Source organism: Populus nigra, chromosome 9 (genome assembly GCF_951802175.1).
Source record: "Populus nigra chromosome 9, ddPopNigr1.1, whole genome shotgun sequence".
Taxonomy (NCBI): Eukaryota; Viridiplantae; Streptophyta; class Magnoliopsida; order Malpighiales; family Salicaceae; genus Populus; species Populus nigra.
In genome coordinates this window covers 4,274,201-4,291,628 of record NC_084860.1, presented here as the reverse complement: position 1 = coordinate 4,291,628, position 17,428 = coordinate 4,274,201, and the positions used below count along the sequence as shown (strand labels likewise).

General features: G+C 34.1%; 1 protein-coding gene and 1 pseudogene across 3 annotated transcripts; one reads left to right on the top strand and one right to left on the bottom strand.

Moving 5' to 3' along the window:
• Positions 1 to 57: 57 nt before the first annotated feature.
• Positions 58 to 2,713, top strand: LOC133703345 (small ribosomal subunit protein uS5c-like; annotated as a pseudogene).
• A 4,765-nt stretch (positions 2,714 to 7,478) lies between these two features.
• Positions 7,479 to 13,302, bottom strand: LOC133702529 (nonsense-mediated mRNA decay factor SMG7-like). 3 transcript variants are annotated; one of them, XM_062126827.1, is made up of 6 exons: positions 13,089 to 13,302; positions 11,884 to 11,968; positions 11,186 to 11,791; positions 10,909 to 11,031; positions 10,590 to 10,795; positions 7,479 to 9,947 (listed from the first exon to the last, which is right to left on the bottom strand). In XM_062126827.1, exons 2-6 carry the CDS (start codon positions 11,938 to 11,940, stop codon positions 7,886 to 7,888), a joined length of 3,054 nt encoding a protein of 1,017 aa, XP_061982811.1. In that variant the 5' UTR covers positions 11,941 to 11,968; positions 13,089 to 13,302; the 3' UTR covers positions 7,479 to 7,885. The 3 variants fall into 3 exon arrangements, with proteins under 3 accessions (XP_061982811.1, XP_061982812.1, XP_061982810.1); XM_062126828.1 differs by having other exon boundaries at positions 13,125 to 13,297; XM_062126826.1 differs by lacking the exon at positions 13,089 to 13,302 and having other exon boundaries at positions 11,884 to 13,071.
• Positions 13,303 to 17,428: the final 4,126 nt, after the last annotated feature.

Sequence of the window (17,428 nt, the reverse complement as noted above, 5' to 3'; positions counted from 1 at the left end):
ACATTATTATTATTTTTATAACCAATTTCTATCAAGTATAAATGAGGGACTGAGTTGTATTTCTCCTAATTTTACACTCCTTTCACCTCCTCAATTCTCAACATCATCTGCCCTTTATCCTTCCTTTTGGGAGAAGCCTTCCTTCCCTTCTCCCCTTGGTCCTCCACGCACACCAATGTCCACCACCGCTGTAACTCTCTCCTCCCTCCACCTCCACCACCACTCCCCGCCTTTCCCTCCTTCAACCCACCACCAAACTTCTTCCTTTTTCCTTTTCTCTCTCACCCAAATCCCCATTTCTCTACCTCTTCTCTTCACGCCCCAAAATTATAACAACAATCACAAGAGCCAATTCAAGTGACATTGACACTTCCTTCTTTGACAATGTTAATCCAGAAGAAGAAATTGTGTTTGACCCACCAACCCAACCTGAAGACTACATTCCTCCACCCTCCTTTGATGAAGGTCCAATGGAAACTGAAGAAGAAATAGCTGCGGCTTATGAGGAACTTTATGGTCCTGCATATAGTGGAGTTAGTTTTTTAGGAAAAGATATTTATGTAATGGATTCTAAGGTTAAAAAAACTAGTGGGTGGGGCTCAAAATCAAAGAGAGAAAATTAAGGATGGGTTAGATGAGAGAGTTGTTCAAGTTCGGAGAGTTACTAAGGTTGTTAAAGGAGGGAAACAGTTGCATTTTAGAGCTGTTGTTGTTGTTGGAGATAAACAAGGTCAAGTTGGGGTTGGAGTTGGAAAAGCTAAGGGAGTTGTTGCTGCTGTCCAAAAATCAGCTCTTAATGCTAGAAGAAATATTATTACCGTACCTATGACAAAGTACTTGACTTTTCCTCATAGGTATATCTCTTATCCTGAAAGTTTTAATATTTTTATCGGTTTGTTATTTTCATGTGGTTTATTATGTTTATAGATAATGTGGATGTTGGCTTTGTATTCTAAGGATTGTAATTTGGTGATAGTTGCATTTGGTTCTTTTTTATTTTTGTTTAAGTGTGAAGGCTTGGCTTTTCGGTTAATTTCATTGACTCTTTGGTTTTAAGTGAGTTTTGGATTTGTTGGTTCTAAGGATTTTAGGCTCTGACTGATTGTGAAATTTAACTTTTTTGTATTGGAGAACTAAGTCTGACCGAGAACATGCAGCTATTTTGGAGATGGATAGTTTGAATAATCGCATTTGAGATAGAATGTGGAAAACCAAATATATGAAGAATTGTTAAGTTGGCTGTGACAAGTCATTAAAGCTTCCTGTACGAGTAAGGCTGACTTGATACGTAGAATTTCTGCAAGAATTAGACGTGTTTTCTGGCAGTTTGGAGATGAGAGCTGTTAGAATTAAGGCTGCAAGAATTGTAGGTGTTTTCTGGCTGTTTGGAGATGGGAGCTGTTAGAATCAAGGGTTATTAACTATTTTGTAACATGTAAGTGTAATGTTCTATGACAGAAAATGTCCTTGGGTGAGTATATAGGATTTGGAGTTGCTTTGGAGGGTTTGGCGATTCGTTAATCTGGGATATAGGTTAGGACTAGCTGTTAATTGATGTATGTTTAGATTGGGTGCCTATAGGAAGCTTATGGCATCAACATCGCTTTTGAAAGTCTAATTTGATTTACTCAAAGCACTGGCTTTCATCATTCCTTGTGTCTCAGTGCAAATTAGGCATTTTTGAATTTTTGGAAACTTTTGTGCTTTTTTTCTCTTTTTTTTAATTTCAAATTAAGACTTTATTTCTGAAAAATAAAACTGCAGGTCTTTGGGGAGTTTTCTGAACTTCTATCTTGTTGTAGAACCTAGTTGCCTAGGAGGTGAAACATGAATATAAATCATCTGAAGTTGATTGACTCTATATTTTTTCAAGTTATATGCTCTGAAATGGGATGTGGGTATTCCTAGAAGGTCAAAATGAATATAGTATATCATCTCAAGTTGATTGGCTCATATATTATCAAGTTATACACCCTGACGATAGGTTGGATATGCATCTGCATTGATTTCCATTTTCTCTTCTACTATGAACTGTTTTTTGTGTGTGTGAGTTTTGCTGTCATTTATCTAGCATTGATAATATAGTGCAATTGTTAAGAAAAGAAACACCTTCGTTGACTATGAGACTAGACCGTGTCCCGGGCCTTTTTGGTAGAGATCTGAGCATGATAAAGATATTGGAGCATGATAGATGCATAATTCACAAGAATACTCCTCTTTTAACCTGCCCACAATAGCATGCCTTGCATTTTACTTATTTGGGTTTTCATATAACGGAGCAAACAGTTCCAAATTAGCTAATTTAGTAACTAAGCATTTTTAACAACTGAATGGCAGGTATGAGGGAGATTTTGGGGCAGCAAAGGTGATGCTCAGACCTGCCTCACCTGGTACTGGAGTGATTGCTGGAGGTGCTGTGAGAATTGTTCTCGAAATGGCAGGTGTTGAGAATGCGCTGGGAAAACAACATAGGAGTAAGAATGCGCTCAATAATGCGAGAGCCACAGTTGTTGCAGTGCAAAAAATGAGGCAGTTCAGTGATGTTGCTCGTGAACGTGGGATCTCAATGGAAGAACTGTGGAAATGAGTTGTTCGGAAGAAGCTTTAGTGATTTTTTTTCCCCTGAATAACCTTTATTTTTGTACCTCCAGTGTACATTCTGTACAAGATCATTATGGTTCAAAATAGCAGCAACAAGAACAAGATTCATTCATTTTTCTTTCATGTTTCTTGCCCAATTTATTCTTTAATTGTCCTGAGAGCTATTTTATCCATCTTTCCTTGACAATCTGGCAGATTACTGTTACTCATCAATCCAAAAGTTTGGCCCTCTAGAATTTTGAAGTTATTCATTTTGTCAATCGGTGTGAGCATAAAAGATTTTGTGAAAATCCAACCCGCATTCAGTCATTCTACCGCAACGAGTTAGAATAGAAGCGCAGCAGTCTCATCAGGTGTAAGTTATGACATTCATTTTATTTATTTTTGTAATATTATTTTTTACATCAAATTGTTTATAATATAGTATATGGATTTCTTGTTTTAATAAGCTATATGGAAGTAGACATGGAGGATGTGATACAAACGGCTCCTCCAATTTGCATTTAGTATTGTGACATTTGGAGATCAATGATCCAAGTGCACTATTTTGTGATAGTTGAGTTGCATTGCTGTGATTGTGTGATGTGACATTTTAGATTTTATGAACATATCATGGTTGATGTTGATACGAATTATGAGATTGAATTTTTTAGATTATATCAACTAGTTGCATGAGGGGAGAGATTGAATTTTTGAAGAGAAGCATCCCACCATTGCAGTTGATGTCTACATGGATAGATGCTTTATCACACCGGTATGAGACATATTTCAAGCCATGTAGTACATGGTACTATACGTGTCTTAAAGTTAATCAGTTGGTTGGTTACATGTGTTATTAATTTTGTTTATGTATATATATTTAATTTATTAATAAAAACTTATTTATATTTAATATTCATCAAATATTTTATTAATTAATTTAATATTTGATTAATGAATTTAGAGTAAAAATAAAGTTCTTAGGATAAAAATATTTTACAACAAAAATTATAAAGTTGTTATAAATATGGAATTTCTATTGTACTAAAATATTGTTTCTAAATGTTATTGGTCATTGCTCTATTAAAATTAAACATTAATTGAAGTTATTGAGATTGATATATATCATGTTCTTTTTTTAATGAAACAAAACAATTGTTCTTATAAGCTGAGTTATAAGAGATACCTAGAACTAATATGTAAGTGCTTATCAAATGACTTGTACATTGAACTGACCCGCATGAGAATTTCATATGAAGAGATCGCATGTGTTTATGGAAAGACTCACATAACTGTTATATAAGTGATCATTAACTTGAGATCACTAAGTTATCTTATATAAAGAGTGTTATCTTTTGATTCTGTTACATGTTTTTCTAATCAATGAAAATGAATGGATATATATTGGGTATAATATGAACTATATGAAGATATTTAAGTAATCAAGAGAAGATTTGTCATTCTATGTGAATTTGAAAAAATATTTCATATATTCTCAAATAGTGTTGGTTGCGCAAGATAGAATGAGATTTGAAAAAAGTTTCAAATCCTATTCAAATAATCAATGACTATAGTATTGAGAACAAATGTGATTCAACAGAGTAGACACAATACATGTTATAATGTATAAATCAGAACATTGTTGATAAAATGATAATAATTACACTAAGAAACTGATCACTAAAATGTTAAGTCAAACCACTTATGACTTTTCTAATATTTAGGGGATAATAACAGGTTGCTAGACATTGTACTTGATCTTCAAATATATATCAATCAATTGTTAAATTGATAATAAATTAATTTCTTTAATCCTATTTTATTTTAGGATTGTGATTTGTATTTGGGCCAACTTATTAGTGAACCTAATAAATCACACACATAAGAATCATTTGTCAAAAATTAAAATATGATGATTAATCAAGTGTGACTTGATTGTAAATAAATTTTAGAAATTAAGGACTAGAATATAATTAATACATGGATTATAATTCTAGATCTGGAAACAATCAAGTAAGAACTTCATTGAATAAATTTTTAAAATTAGCCTAAAATAATATATGTAATGTTATTTAAGTGGCCAATTGATATTTTGTTATTTATAGAGTTTTTTAGGTTTTTTCTATAAACAAAATGTCACGCCTCTTATTTTATATGATGAAAAGAAGTAAGTGGAGTATAATATATAAATATCTAAAACATAAAAGAAAAGAGTTAGCACTCTAAGGTATAACAATCTCTTTCTTCTAAAAGTGTTTAAGATATTTTTTACTAGTGGTTCGTGTGAATTACCATTAGATGTTAGAAACTTCAACGACTTGTAGTTTGTGACAACTCTATCTTGAAACAAACATTCAAAGTCAAAAAGAACATCTGATTTTCATGTAATTTTTACATAAACCCTAAATAACTATATATTTATCTAACAAAATCCTTAAAACTCTTGAAAAAAATTTAAATTTTACAGTTTTCGTTGCATAAATGTGTTTTGGAAAACCCAATAATACAAGCGTCATGTCATGCAACGAGATATAATAAATTGGTATACATTAATTCTTTTTATCAACATATAATAAATGTCTTGTATGTGTGTATATATATATTATAGATTCATATATATTTTCCTTATGTATTATGTGGCTTTTTTAGACGAGAGAGTCAAAGAGTTGTTGCGGTTCGAGACACAATTGATAATGCATGCCACAAATCGGTGCGCATCTTGTTGTTTTGAACTTGACTTGGTTGGGAAGGCTTTATATCTAGATAATGTCATAGCTAAGGATGAGACAAATTTGCGAGGACAAGAACAAACATGAATCCCAAAACGTGATCTCGGTGGTGGTGGTCTTTGATTTGCTGTTATGCATCAGAAAAAAAATGGAATTCTTTTTATTAAACAAGTAAATTTATTTAGGCTATTAATCACATATGGGATTTAATTAGGGTGGTTAATTTATAAGTTGTTAATAAAGGGGAGACACACTTGTCTTATAAGCATGCCTTTCTTTTTTCTCTTCAAGTCCTACAGACATGCTAAGGGCCTGTTTGTTTCTGCGTTTCAGAAGCGTTTTTGACAAAATTTGAAAATTTTTTATTTTTTTATTAACTTCAAATTAATATGTTTTTAATGTTTTCAAATCATTTTGATGTGCTGATGTCAAAAATGATTTTTAAAAAATAAAAAAGCATCATTAGCATGCATTTTGACACGAAAAGCTATTTGAAAAGCAACCGTAATCACACTGTCAAACAAACCCTAAATATATTCAAAGGAATCATGACCTTCAAGTTTACGGTAAGTGTGTATATAGTTTTCAAATGGTTTTTTCTGCCTATTTTTTACTTAAAATCTAAGCACTCAATGGGTAAATTCAGTGATAATTCAGTGATCCACTAATCTGGAGTCTAGTCTTAGTCTCTATTTGTTTTTACATTTCAAAAGAGCTTTTGAAAAAAATTAAAAAATTTTAATATTTTTTTACTTCAAATTAATATCTTTTTTGTGTTTTTAGATCATTTTGATGCGTTGGAATTATTTTGATACTTTTCTGAGTGAAAAGCTCTTTGAAAAACAACTGCAACCACACTCTCAAACAGACTCTAATTTATTAATAGATGGGTTTTAATAAAAAAAATCATTTTAAATATTAATTTATTAAATCTTAGTAATCTAATAAATTAATTTAAACTAGTTGAAATGAGTAAGCTCGAGTGAGACCTAATCGAGTTAGTTTTAAAAAGTGTTTTAAAAAAATTATTAAAAATAATGATATCTTAGCTTTTTTTTTATTTTATTCAAAATTAAATTACTTTTAATTAATCTCAATTAACCCGAGATTATTATTAACTCAACAACCTTAGACCTCAACCTTGTCAGATCCCAAATCAGTTAGTAGTGATTAGGCTATTAATAGTAGTAATGGTTGCGATTTAAAGTATTTTTTATTTAGAAATATATTAAAAAAATTATTTTTAAGATTAATACATTAAAATGATCTGAAAATATTAAAAAATAATAATTTTGAATCCAAAAAAAAAATAAAATTTAAAGTAACGTGTCCCCAAACCCGCATCACAAGAAGCAAAAGGACAGTTAAAAACCCAACCGAAGGTATCGCCCTGAGTTAGGTGAGGATGAGGGAAAGAAGCTCATCAGTGCTGGTTTTCCATTTGAAGACCATTTACTGAATTGAGCAGATTCAAGTTACGTTTACTGTTGGGGATATGATCGTGCCTCGAAGGGACAAAAGGGCATGTAAAACAGCCAGATGTGTGTTTTCATCTCCAAGAATTACTAAAACTAAATTTAATTTAATTTAATTTAATTAAACAAAAAATTAAAAGAGGTAGAACAATGCTTTTGTTTTTTTTAATCTAGTATTTTTTTTATTTTATTATTTAGCATTGAAATTACTGAAATTAGATGGATTAAAATAAAAATGTATTTAGCAATGTGGTAATGGAGAATTTTTTTTAAAAATCTTTTATTTCAATTAATAGCTGAACTAATATCCAACTATCTAGCAAATTAATTAAACTTTCTAACCCATAAACCTTTGTATTATTGAAGTTTCCTCTACTATTAATTTGGGGCATGCTGCTTAAATCGATAGTCTGGGAATGTAAGTGAAAGCCACATCAAAATATGGGGACCTATTTCGAAGCCGCCTCAAATTTTTTAGAGCGTTTGCCAAGCCGCTAACATTGTTGTTTAGCCTCGCATATTGAGCTTTCTAGACGGGTTGTTCTCTGATGTTGAAGTCACAAAAATAGCATGAAAGCAGATCAATATAATCTATGCAGGTTAATATTTGAAATGGATTCTGAAGACAACTTCCATAGCATTCTCTCTACTCTGCAGTAGAGCATATTACACGGCAGATAAAATCTCGAACTGATAGAACATGTCAATTTTCACGAACTACATATATAATCCTACAGATCAGAATTTTTTCTACAGAGTTTCTTGAGCTCTTTCTTCTGGAAGAATGGTTACATATGCACACACATTAACACACATTAAATGTTAACAACTAACAAATGAACAGTTATCACCTATGGATCATTACAGGCTGAATGAAGTTCCCATAAATATAATCCTACAGATGAGAATTTTTCTACGGAGTTTCTTGAGCTCTTCTTCTGGAAGAATGGTTACATATACACACACATTAACACATATTACATGTTAAAAACTAACAAATGAACAGTTATCACCTATGGATCATTACAGGCTGAATGAAGTCCCATATTGAAGGTATGCAGCTATGTGCAACGCTCATATCAGCCATCTCGCATGACAATTTCAACTTCCCATATATGTAGGACCTCTGAACGTTGGATCCTGCTGGAGCAGCCATTCTTTCTCCTTGAGATACTGCAAGAGTGGTTCTGGCTCATTCACGCCACCACATCCATAAGGGTTCGGTCTTTGATAACCATAAAAGAATTTGTTCCTTTGATCATCAGTTCCATGAACAGGAGGGAAACCTGGAAGCATTGGCGGGCTCCCTTCATAAACCAATTGATTAGAAGCCACAGGAGTTGCCCACTGATTAAAAAGACCGGACCTGGATATGTCGTGGAAGTTTCCAGTGTTCCCAATGGTGTAAGAATGTACTGGCCATAAGTGACTAGTGGTGCGCTCAGGATTCTGACTTTCCCTGTACTGACGAAGCCATTCAGAAGAAGTCATTCGACGCACTGGTGTGTATGCATCCATGAAGCCTGGAATTCCAGGACCGTGATGAAGAGGTTGATGAGAACCAGTCCAATTTGAATAGCCACTCACTTGAGATGTGTCAAAATAATTAGAATTAGTTCTGTTGATAGTTCCCGAGCTATTGTAGTCAGTGAAAGTAGATTGGATGCCATTAAGCCACACAGCATCATCAGGAAGAAATGGGGCAGACGGCACTGGAGCTGAATAAGGAGGAGAAGAGTAATGTGGGGTCAAATGTTCATGTGTGGAACTAATTACAGAGTCAGTTTCACTGATAGAGAGATCATTCATGGATGCTGAAGCCATTTCCTGAATAGGTGCCAAGCTATGTCTACTCATGTCACCTTTACCATTCACCCTTTCATTGCTCAAACCTCTATTGAGAACCCAAGCATTGAGTGAGGGTGGCCCGGCAGAAATGGAGGTGCTGAGAGACGGAGTCCCATGAGAGTTAGGAGCTTCTGAAACCAGGTGGTCTGCTGTATCCTTTAGGGGAGGCTCCTGCTGTTTCACTGGTTTGATGCACCTGAAATTGGTGAGGTCAGAATGGAATGCTGAAGGATCACCCTGCCCCTGGTTTTGTGCTATTAGTAGTGACGTAGCACGTCGCAAGCATTCATCAGCAGGCACGACCTGGTCCCCAGTGTCTTCTAAAGGTGTTTGATCATTGGAGGTGATAGACCTATAAAGTGGTGCAGAATTGTATCTTGTGAGGGGCTTGAAGAGAATGACTTCTTCCTCCTCTAATGAAATGGATTTTCCATTCACAACAGGGCTACTTGGTTTCTCCTCAAGGATTACCTTCTCACTTTTTTCTGTTGATTGTAAAATTTGCTGGTTGGGATCTTTCTCTTGAACAACAGTACTAGCAGATCCCATCTTTTCCAACTCTTTCCTGTCTTGAAATTTATTTGATTCAGCAACAGAAAATCTTCTTCCAGATTTATCATAGAAGATCCACTTGTGACTATTGTTTGTTCTATCTGCAATCTTCATTGCAGCATCAATGATGCGATTTGCACGGTATCGAGTTCCAGTTTCAAAACTGTCTCTGTGTCCCCAATGACTTGTAAAATCTAATGGCACCTGTGAATGAGCTACTGGTGCAAAGCCTCTCAACTCGTAGTCTTCCCAAAGAGCAATCCTGTGTGGAGGCTCGACTTCACCACTTTTAATGTCAAACTGATTCAAAAGTTCAAGAAACACTCCAAAGAAATAAGACATAGAACTTGTACTTTTATCATCAGATCCATGTGTTTCGAGTTCATCAAGAATACGTGCTAACCACTCCACAAAAACAAGCAAAGCTGGTAAAAGTGGGCAAGAGTCCAACAAATCTGCCTTCAAACATCTATCAGTAAGACGTCCCATGAAAATGAATGAAGCAGCCACTGCAGCTTGTATTAACGCAATTTGATGGACTTCAGTTTTATCCTTTGAATCCTTTTCATCTGGGATATTTATTAGATTCTCAATGACAAAGATGAGTAATGAGATAAATTGAAGGGTTCTAAAAGGACCACTCCTGGCTGAATTCATATGCTGATATGACTCCATTGCAGCTTTTAACGTTGCATCATCTAGTGCCATCAACACATCCAGCTCTTTAAGAGTAGATGCAAAAGTACAAGGAAAGTCCTCAAAACTGCCACAAATTGAAAAGCAATTAGTACTGTATACAACCATCTTTTGTTTAGTAAGGAGTTGAGAGTAAGAAACTTTGAAAAGCAGCTAACAAAATTTCAGCTCAGTATGACATTGTGGAAGTGGTACTTTCACAATGCATATGATAAAAACATGAATTAGTAATGTGACAGCATATTTCAGAAGGATGCCTCCTCAATCATGTTGCAGCTAATAGTCCTATATAATAAGGACAACAGTTTTAGTTTTGCGGCCAAAATTCCAAACATAAACATTATTCTGTTGGCACAGAATTTATGGTAATTGCTTGATAAAAAAATTCTTACACCTTATGACTTTGAGAATCCACTAAAAGATCATTACATCTCAGAAGCTCAACACAAGATGAACATTCAATTTCAGAAAAGATGATAATACAACAATTATCAAGGAGACTACCCTGGATAGTGAATGCTATACCAATTAACGTATCAAGCATTCTACCAACAGAGTAGTGAAAATTACTGTAGGAACCAGAAGGCATTATATAGCACATGCTACGTATAACAGAAATTGAGAAAAAACATAAACATTATTGCATAATTAGATCTAGAAGGGAACGCTAAAATCGTTTGGTAGAAACAAAATGTGCTTCAAGGATTACCTGGATTTTATGAAGAAGAAACTTATTGTTCTAATGATTAGAGGCCATAAATGTGTCTCCCTTGAGCCTTCATCTTCAGCTTTCAGAGGCTTGCAATTCAAAAAATCATTAGTGGATTGTGCTCCAGTCCAGACGCTACTTTCAGATGGTCGTAAGAAATCAAAGCAGGCCTCACTAGAAAGGTAATGTAAATGAGATGACCTGTTCTGGAAAACCACAAAATCAACTGAGAACTGCCACAGAAAAAAAAATGGCAGCACAGCAATCTGTTGGTGATAGCATTTATACAAGAGAGCTGGAACATGAGCTGGAGTCTTACTCTTTCAAACAGTAAAATAAGGTTATTCCATGCATCAGGGAAAGGATCTTTAACAGCTAAACTTCTTATGCAGTGGTACAAAGCTAGGAACTCATCACCGACATATGTTGCCAACACTGCCAACTGAAAATTGAACATATTTGGTTATGTGCTATATATATGAAACCAGGATAGTAGGTTTTAAAAGCATACAAAGTTATAAAAGTCATTCTCATGACTGAGGACCTTTCATAAGTTTCTCTGCTGATATCATAATAAGGAAGTAGCGTGAAAGTACCTGATTTTGGGGGTTTCCACTGTCGGGCCAAATTATTGTTGCTTCCAAGTAATGAGCGACTGCAACTGACCACTTGTGGTTCTGCGTGTCAGATTTTTCACATTGTTCTCTGTATCTAGCAAGATCCCCCAGACAAACTAAAAGGCGATGGCATAAAAATTGTAGTTTCTGCATTTTGTTGGGCTCAGGGGAAGCATAATTGCCACCGCTTCTATGGAAGGAAAAATCTTCTGGGAGACCATAATATCTTTTGATTTTGAAGATAAGATTTTGATAAAATTCAGTTGCTTCAGACAGAAATGATTTAAATCCATCAACATGGTTATCACTGCTTCTCTGTGTAGCCAACTTACTTTGTGGTGTCACAAACATTATAGTCTCCCTGTTAGCAGAAAATTTCTTTATTCGTTTACGAAATTCATCAATATGTCTATAGTGAAGCTTCCACAGAGAATATTCAGTATCTTGAAGCTCCTCCAGTCTGTGATCACTGAGAATTAATTTCTCATAACTAGAGCATATTTTTCGATACAAATCTTGAACACTGGAGTACAAAAGACCTCTCGTATGGACTAGTGTCCACAGCTGTTTTTCTAAATTAGCAACCTAAACCACAAAATTTCAAGAGTCAAGACTGGAAGAACAGGAATTTCATTGTTAAGGAAGAAGAATCACACAATTGAAGCTGCAGAATTTACCTCAACAAGAAGACTTGGTTTTTCTTTCTGATCCTTAAGAAGTGAATTAGTATCCATGACTGGAGTGGAAAAAGCCTTTTCTGACCTGTCATTTACCAGACAACGTAATGTAAGTGAATAAACTAAACCCCAAATTCCAATTTCAAAGATGTGATTATATCCCAGATAAATATTCATATTCACGGATTCTAGTCATCACATACAAAATATTGAAGCTCGTGATATTTAGCAATGATAAAGCTCGAGTAAATGCCCCCGATGAATTCAACTAACAAGCGTTGCTTCCTAAGTATTGACTATGGAAACATAAAACAGAAGTAAACTTTTCCTAAAGTACTCCAAGATAATTCCAAGGGGAACTAAAATCAAATGATGAAGAAGTCAATCATTTGATAAAGCCAAAAAAAAGGGGAACCGCCACAAAATAATGTCCATTGATACCATGTTATGTGATCATTAGCCAAAAAAAAAAAATTCTCAATAACAGGCACCATGGACTCGAAGAACAACCTAAGAAGACATTTTAAAAGCATTCAAACTCGCTTAAAAATGGGAAGAATCTTTCTGAAAATGCTGTCAAGTGATCTGATTTCAACAGTACTTAAAGTCGAATTAAACTCCTGAAGTAAAATTTTGAAACAATCCAAAGTCAGAACAACATGTAACCTCCCTAAAAGAACTTGACGAGGCATATCACCCCCAAAAATCAACAAGCAATCAAGTATCAAGTGAACTCTACTAAAATTAAAAATTATTAGCAGTGTAGTAGCAGAATACAAGTAAATTCCAGCCTTTTAAAGCATATAACCATTAAAAAAATGATCGTCAACCTCACAATTGAAGTCTGAAAGCAAGCATCATGCAAATCTAAAAGTGAGAACTGCTCAATTAATTGATGCCAACAAGTTGTAGATTTTAAGCAACCAGTCAGTTAAACGAAGAAATTTCCAACAGTACACTTCAAGAGAATTTTTTAAAAAGAATTTTCCAACAGTACACTTCAGGAGAATTAAAGTGAAGAAAAAACTCATAAAACATGAATCAGGTAATTCTATAAGGGCACAAACCAAATTCACACAAATCAGAGTTGAACAACAGCAGAAGAAACAGTAAATGAAACCCACTTGAAATCAAGAAACTTGGACAGAAGCAAGCATAAAAGCTATGATCTTTAATGATCATAAAAAGAAGGGGAAGAACTGCACCTGAAAATGAAAAGGAAAAGGAAAAAAAGACAGTACCTGAGGAAATTAAAGAGTCAAAAACTAATAAAAGAAAAATTCCATAAGTAGGAACAATGTTTGTAGTAGAAACTAAGACAAAAACAGCCAACCAAAAGTGTACAGCTTTGAGAGAGAGAAGCGCCGGGATTGGAAGAACCAAGAAGAGTAGCCACCTGGTACTGGTTCAGTTGTGAAACAGACAAAGTAAGAGGTGGCTGATAATTTATAAGACCGTCTTTGATAGCACTACTTTCATTTTTCAACTCGATTCTAATAATTTATTTATGAATCAACTGTAATTTTAAAGTTTTTTTAAAAAAATTAGTTATAAATTATTATTATTATTATTATTATTATTATTAATGTTTTTATATGGTTTTGATGTGTTTATATCTACTTAATTCATTGATTAAAAATTTCTTTTAAATTAATATCTTAATCTAATCAATCTTGGATAATTTAGTACATCAATCTTTTATTAGTTGATTTAATTAAGCATAATAAGATCTAATTTAGTTAATTTTAAAAGTATTGTTAAAAAAATTATCTAAATTGATATTTTTTCAATTAAAAATATATATAAAAAATATTATTTTAATATTAATCTAGGTTAATTCAAATTAATCTAATCAACCTAAATTAATTTAATCAACCCCCAATTCAAAACCCGTGACTCAAACCCATATTATATATCAAACTTACATCTTGATTAAATATGTGCTATTCATATCGAGATTGGTAATTAAATGGTATAAAAATATGATTATCTTAAACTTAACTTTTGCTTTATTGTGTGTTAATTTTTTCTACGAAAGTTTAGTTTTATTACATGCTATATATGTTCGTAGCTCGCAAAAGAATAGTAAAGAGAGGAACAAATAAAGGTGCATGAGCGATCATCATCACCATCATCAGTTTCTCTTGACAAAATGTGGAGGATCCCTTGCACTCCAAGCTAAATCCATCTTTTTGTCTTGAAACTTTGATAAGATATCAATAATAAAAAATAATAAATAATAATCATGCTTCATAGGTTACCTTGTTCTCATTAGATTGCCCACTGAATCCTAGGTTATGCTCGTTCTCTACTTTTCAATTTAAAAAAAAAAAGTAAAAAAAAACCTAGTGCTCCCTCTATTCAATTCGACGGAAGTCATTAAAACAAAACTAAATAAGTTTATGGAATAAATTAACACACCAAGCTAATAATATTAGGTGTTTGCAGGGAGAAAATTTGAGTCTGGCCCAATAAGAGATTCAAATTTTGGGTTGAAAAGTCGTGCCACCGTATAAAAAATGTGGCCTTGATGAATGGATAAGGCATGGGGCAACTTAACATGGGGGCTTTGTGAAGGTATGCTCTCTGGGAAAACTTGTATATATATACATACGAGTGTGTGGTTTGGTTGGCTTGGAAATTGGCAGGGCTACCTAGCTATCTGTGAAAGGTGGCTGGTGGGTGGTCGATGGGTCAAGTTTCTTTCAAAGGCTAACAAAAGTCAACAGATATGCTCAGCCATGTGAGAACAAAATACTTGTTAATGATGAGGGCCCTCAATGTCGTGTTTTGATGGAGTGGATGAGGACTTTATTAAGCTCCCTTGAACATGACCACTGGTAGGTTAGGGCTCATTAAATTACAGGCTCTATCTGGTTCAAGAATAAAATTATAGGCTGTCTAAAAAGATGAAATAATTTAGAGCAGTGCTAAGATTACAAGAGATGATATTTGAAGAGAGAACAAACCCTAGTGTTAGAGATTAGTTTCGAGGGCAATAACTATCAGCACAGTCATATTCACATCGGAAGGGAGCCAGAGACTGGGGGCCGGGATAGAGGGTTATTGGTAATGTAAGGTGTGATGACGCAGAAACACGTGCAGCTCGAATTTGAAATAAACGTGAGGGATGATTTATACATATATTAAGACTTAATCAAGACTTTAGATAGCACTTTGGACTAATGGATGATTGTCTAAACATTTTATTCATTGATTCAACAATTAAGAAATCAATATGAATCCGAATAAATGTTGGTGGATGATGAGCTCAGAATTTACACTTACTGTACAAGGTGCAAAATTGAAAAAACATACAACATGGGCTAGGGCTAGTGTGACAGCAGTGCCAGCAACAACATCACACACACACACACACACACACACACACACATATATATACATAGAGAGAGAGAGAGAGAGAGAGTTCCTTGGAGGATTCAGTCTCTCGTATACTTGCAACACCTCATTCAAGAGAGGTGTCTCTTCTAGCAACAACAGTACCAACAATAATCCCTGCATCATTTATTGATCTAACATTTATAGCCTAGATTATGAGGGTATTGATTGAGGCGATGTCTCATACACTAGTACTAGCACTCTCAATAGCACAAGTAGCGTAAGTAGTGTCAGTTGCCCTAGCACTGATGGATAGTGTGGTTACACTTGTTTGGGTAGTGAAGAGCATGCAAGAATTGGGGTGCGAGTTATTTTTAAGAGAACTAGATGCTGAGATAGCATGTAGGTGGCTATGTACAGTAGAAGAAACTATAGAGTAGATTTAGGTGGCGAAATATTTGTGAGTAAATTATGCCACTCGTTTACTGTCAGATAGGGCATGATCTTTATAGGATATAATGCGGTCTAGTAGATCGTGAGGTGTTAGACATGGGCTAAGTTTAGGGTGTGGTGCAATTTGAAAATAGTGACCCTTTAGAACCAGGAAGGTAAAATGGTGGTGTTTAGAGGGGATAAAAATGTCATATTGAATAGTATTATTTCGATTATGATGACTAAGAAGAATATCTTGCTTATGGCGCCCACTAAATTAGCTGACTTGAAGATACTACAAGGATTGTTGGATAAAAGGGTTTATATGTCCAAGTAACTCACCCTGAGGATCTCCAGTGTTATTTATGAAGAAAAAAAATAGGACCCTCAGACTTTGTATTGATTATAGGGTGCTAAACAACGTAACAGTGAAGAATAAGTATTCACTGCCACAGATAGATGACTTATTTGACTAGCTAAAAAGGGCAAGGGTCTTTTTAAAAATAGATTTGAGGATAGGTACTTTAAATTCTTGATCAAGGAATAAGATGTGCCAATGACTGCATTCAGAACCCGTTATAGACATCACGAGTTCTTAGTAATGCCATTTGAACTTACAAATGCTCCTACGATGTTTATGGATTTGATTAACTAGGTATTCTGACCTTATTTGGATAAGTTTGTTGTAGTGTTTATAGATAATATTTTGATTTATTTGAGATTATACCTAGAGCATAAAAAACAATTGAGACAAGTATTGCAAACCTTTAGGGAGCATTGATTGTATACCAACCTAAATAAATGTGAATTTTGGCTGAATAAAGTGATTTTTCTAGGCATTGTCATATATGTTGAAGGGGTACTGGTGGATCCTAGGAAGATGGAGGTAGTATTAAAGTGGGAGGGACCCACAAGTATGACTGAAATTTATAGTTTTCTTGGGTTAGCAGGATATTACAAGAGATTCATTAAGGGATTTTTCATTATAATTATTCTGATGACCCGACTGACTTAAAATGTGATAAAGTAAGAATGGAATAAAAACTGTGAAGAGAGCTTCTAAAAGCATATATATAAAAAAAAGGTTTAACACCGCTCTGACGTTAACATTACCTTCAGAGATGAAAGGGTTTGTAGTTTATAGTGATGCTTCAAGAAAAGGTCTAGGTTATGTATTAATGCAACATGACAAAGTGATTGCTTATACCCTAAGACAATTGAAGGCTCATGAGGGTAACTACCCAATACATGATTTAGAATTGGCTTTAGTGGTATTAACATTGTAGGTTTGGAAACACTATTTGTATAGGTCTTGTGTTTGAATTTTCATAAACCATGAAAGTTTAAGATATTTAATGACCCAAAAGGACTTAAACATGCGACAAAGAAGATGATTAAAGCTTATTAAGGACTATGACTATGAAATTTAGTATCACCTGGGAAGGGCAAATGTGGTAGTTGATGCCCTTAGTCGCAAATACAAAACAGTATTGAATGAACAAGAAGTTTGGGATAAGAAAGAATTACTAGAATTAAGGAAAATTAACATCAAGATAGAAGTCAAGCTTGAAGATTCCTTAATCGCTCAATTAAAAGTGTAGTCCAAATTCTGAGATAAGTTGTTCGAGGCTTAACGGGAAGATGTTAAGGCAACTAAAATAAGAAATATGGTTGAATCAAGAGTTTAGAATCCTTTTTGGATACTAGATGATGGAATTATCACCATGAGAAAGCGAATGTATCTAGCAAAAGACAAGATGTTAAAGAATGAAGT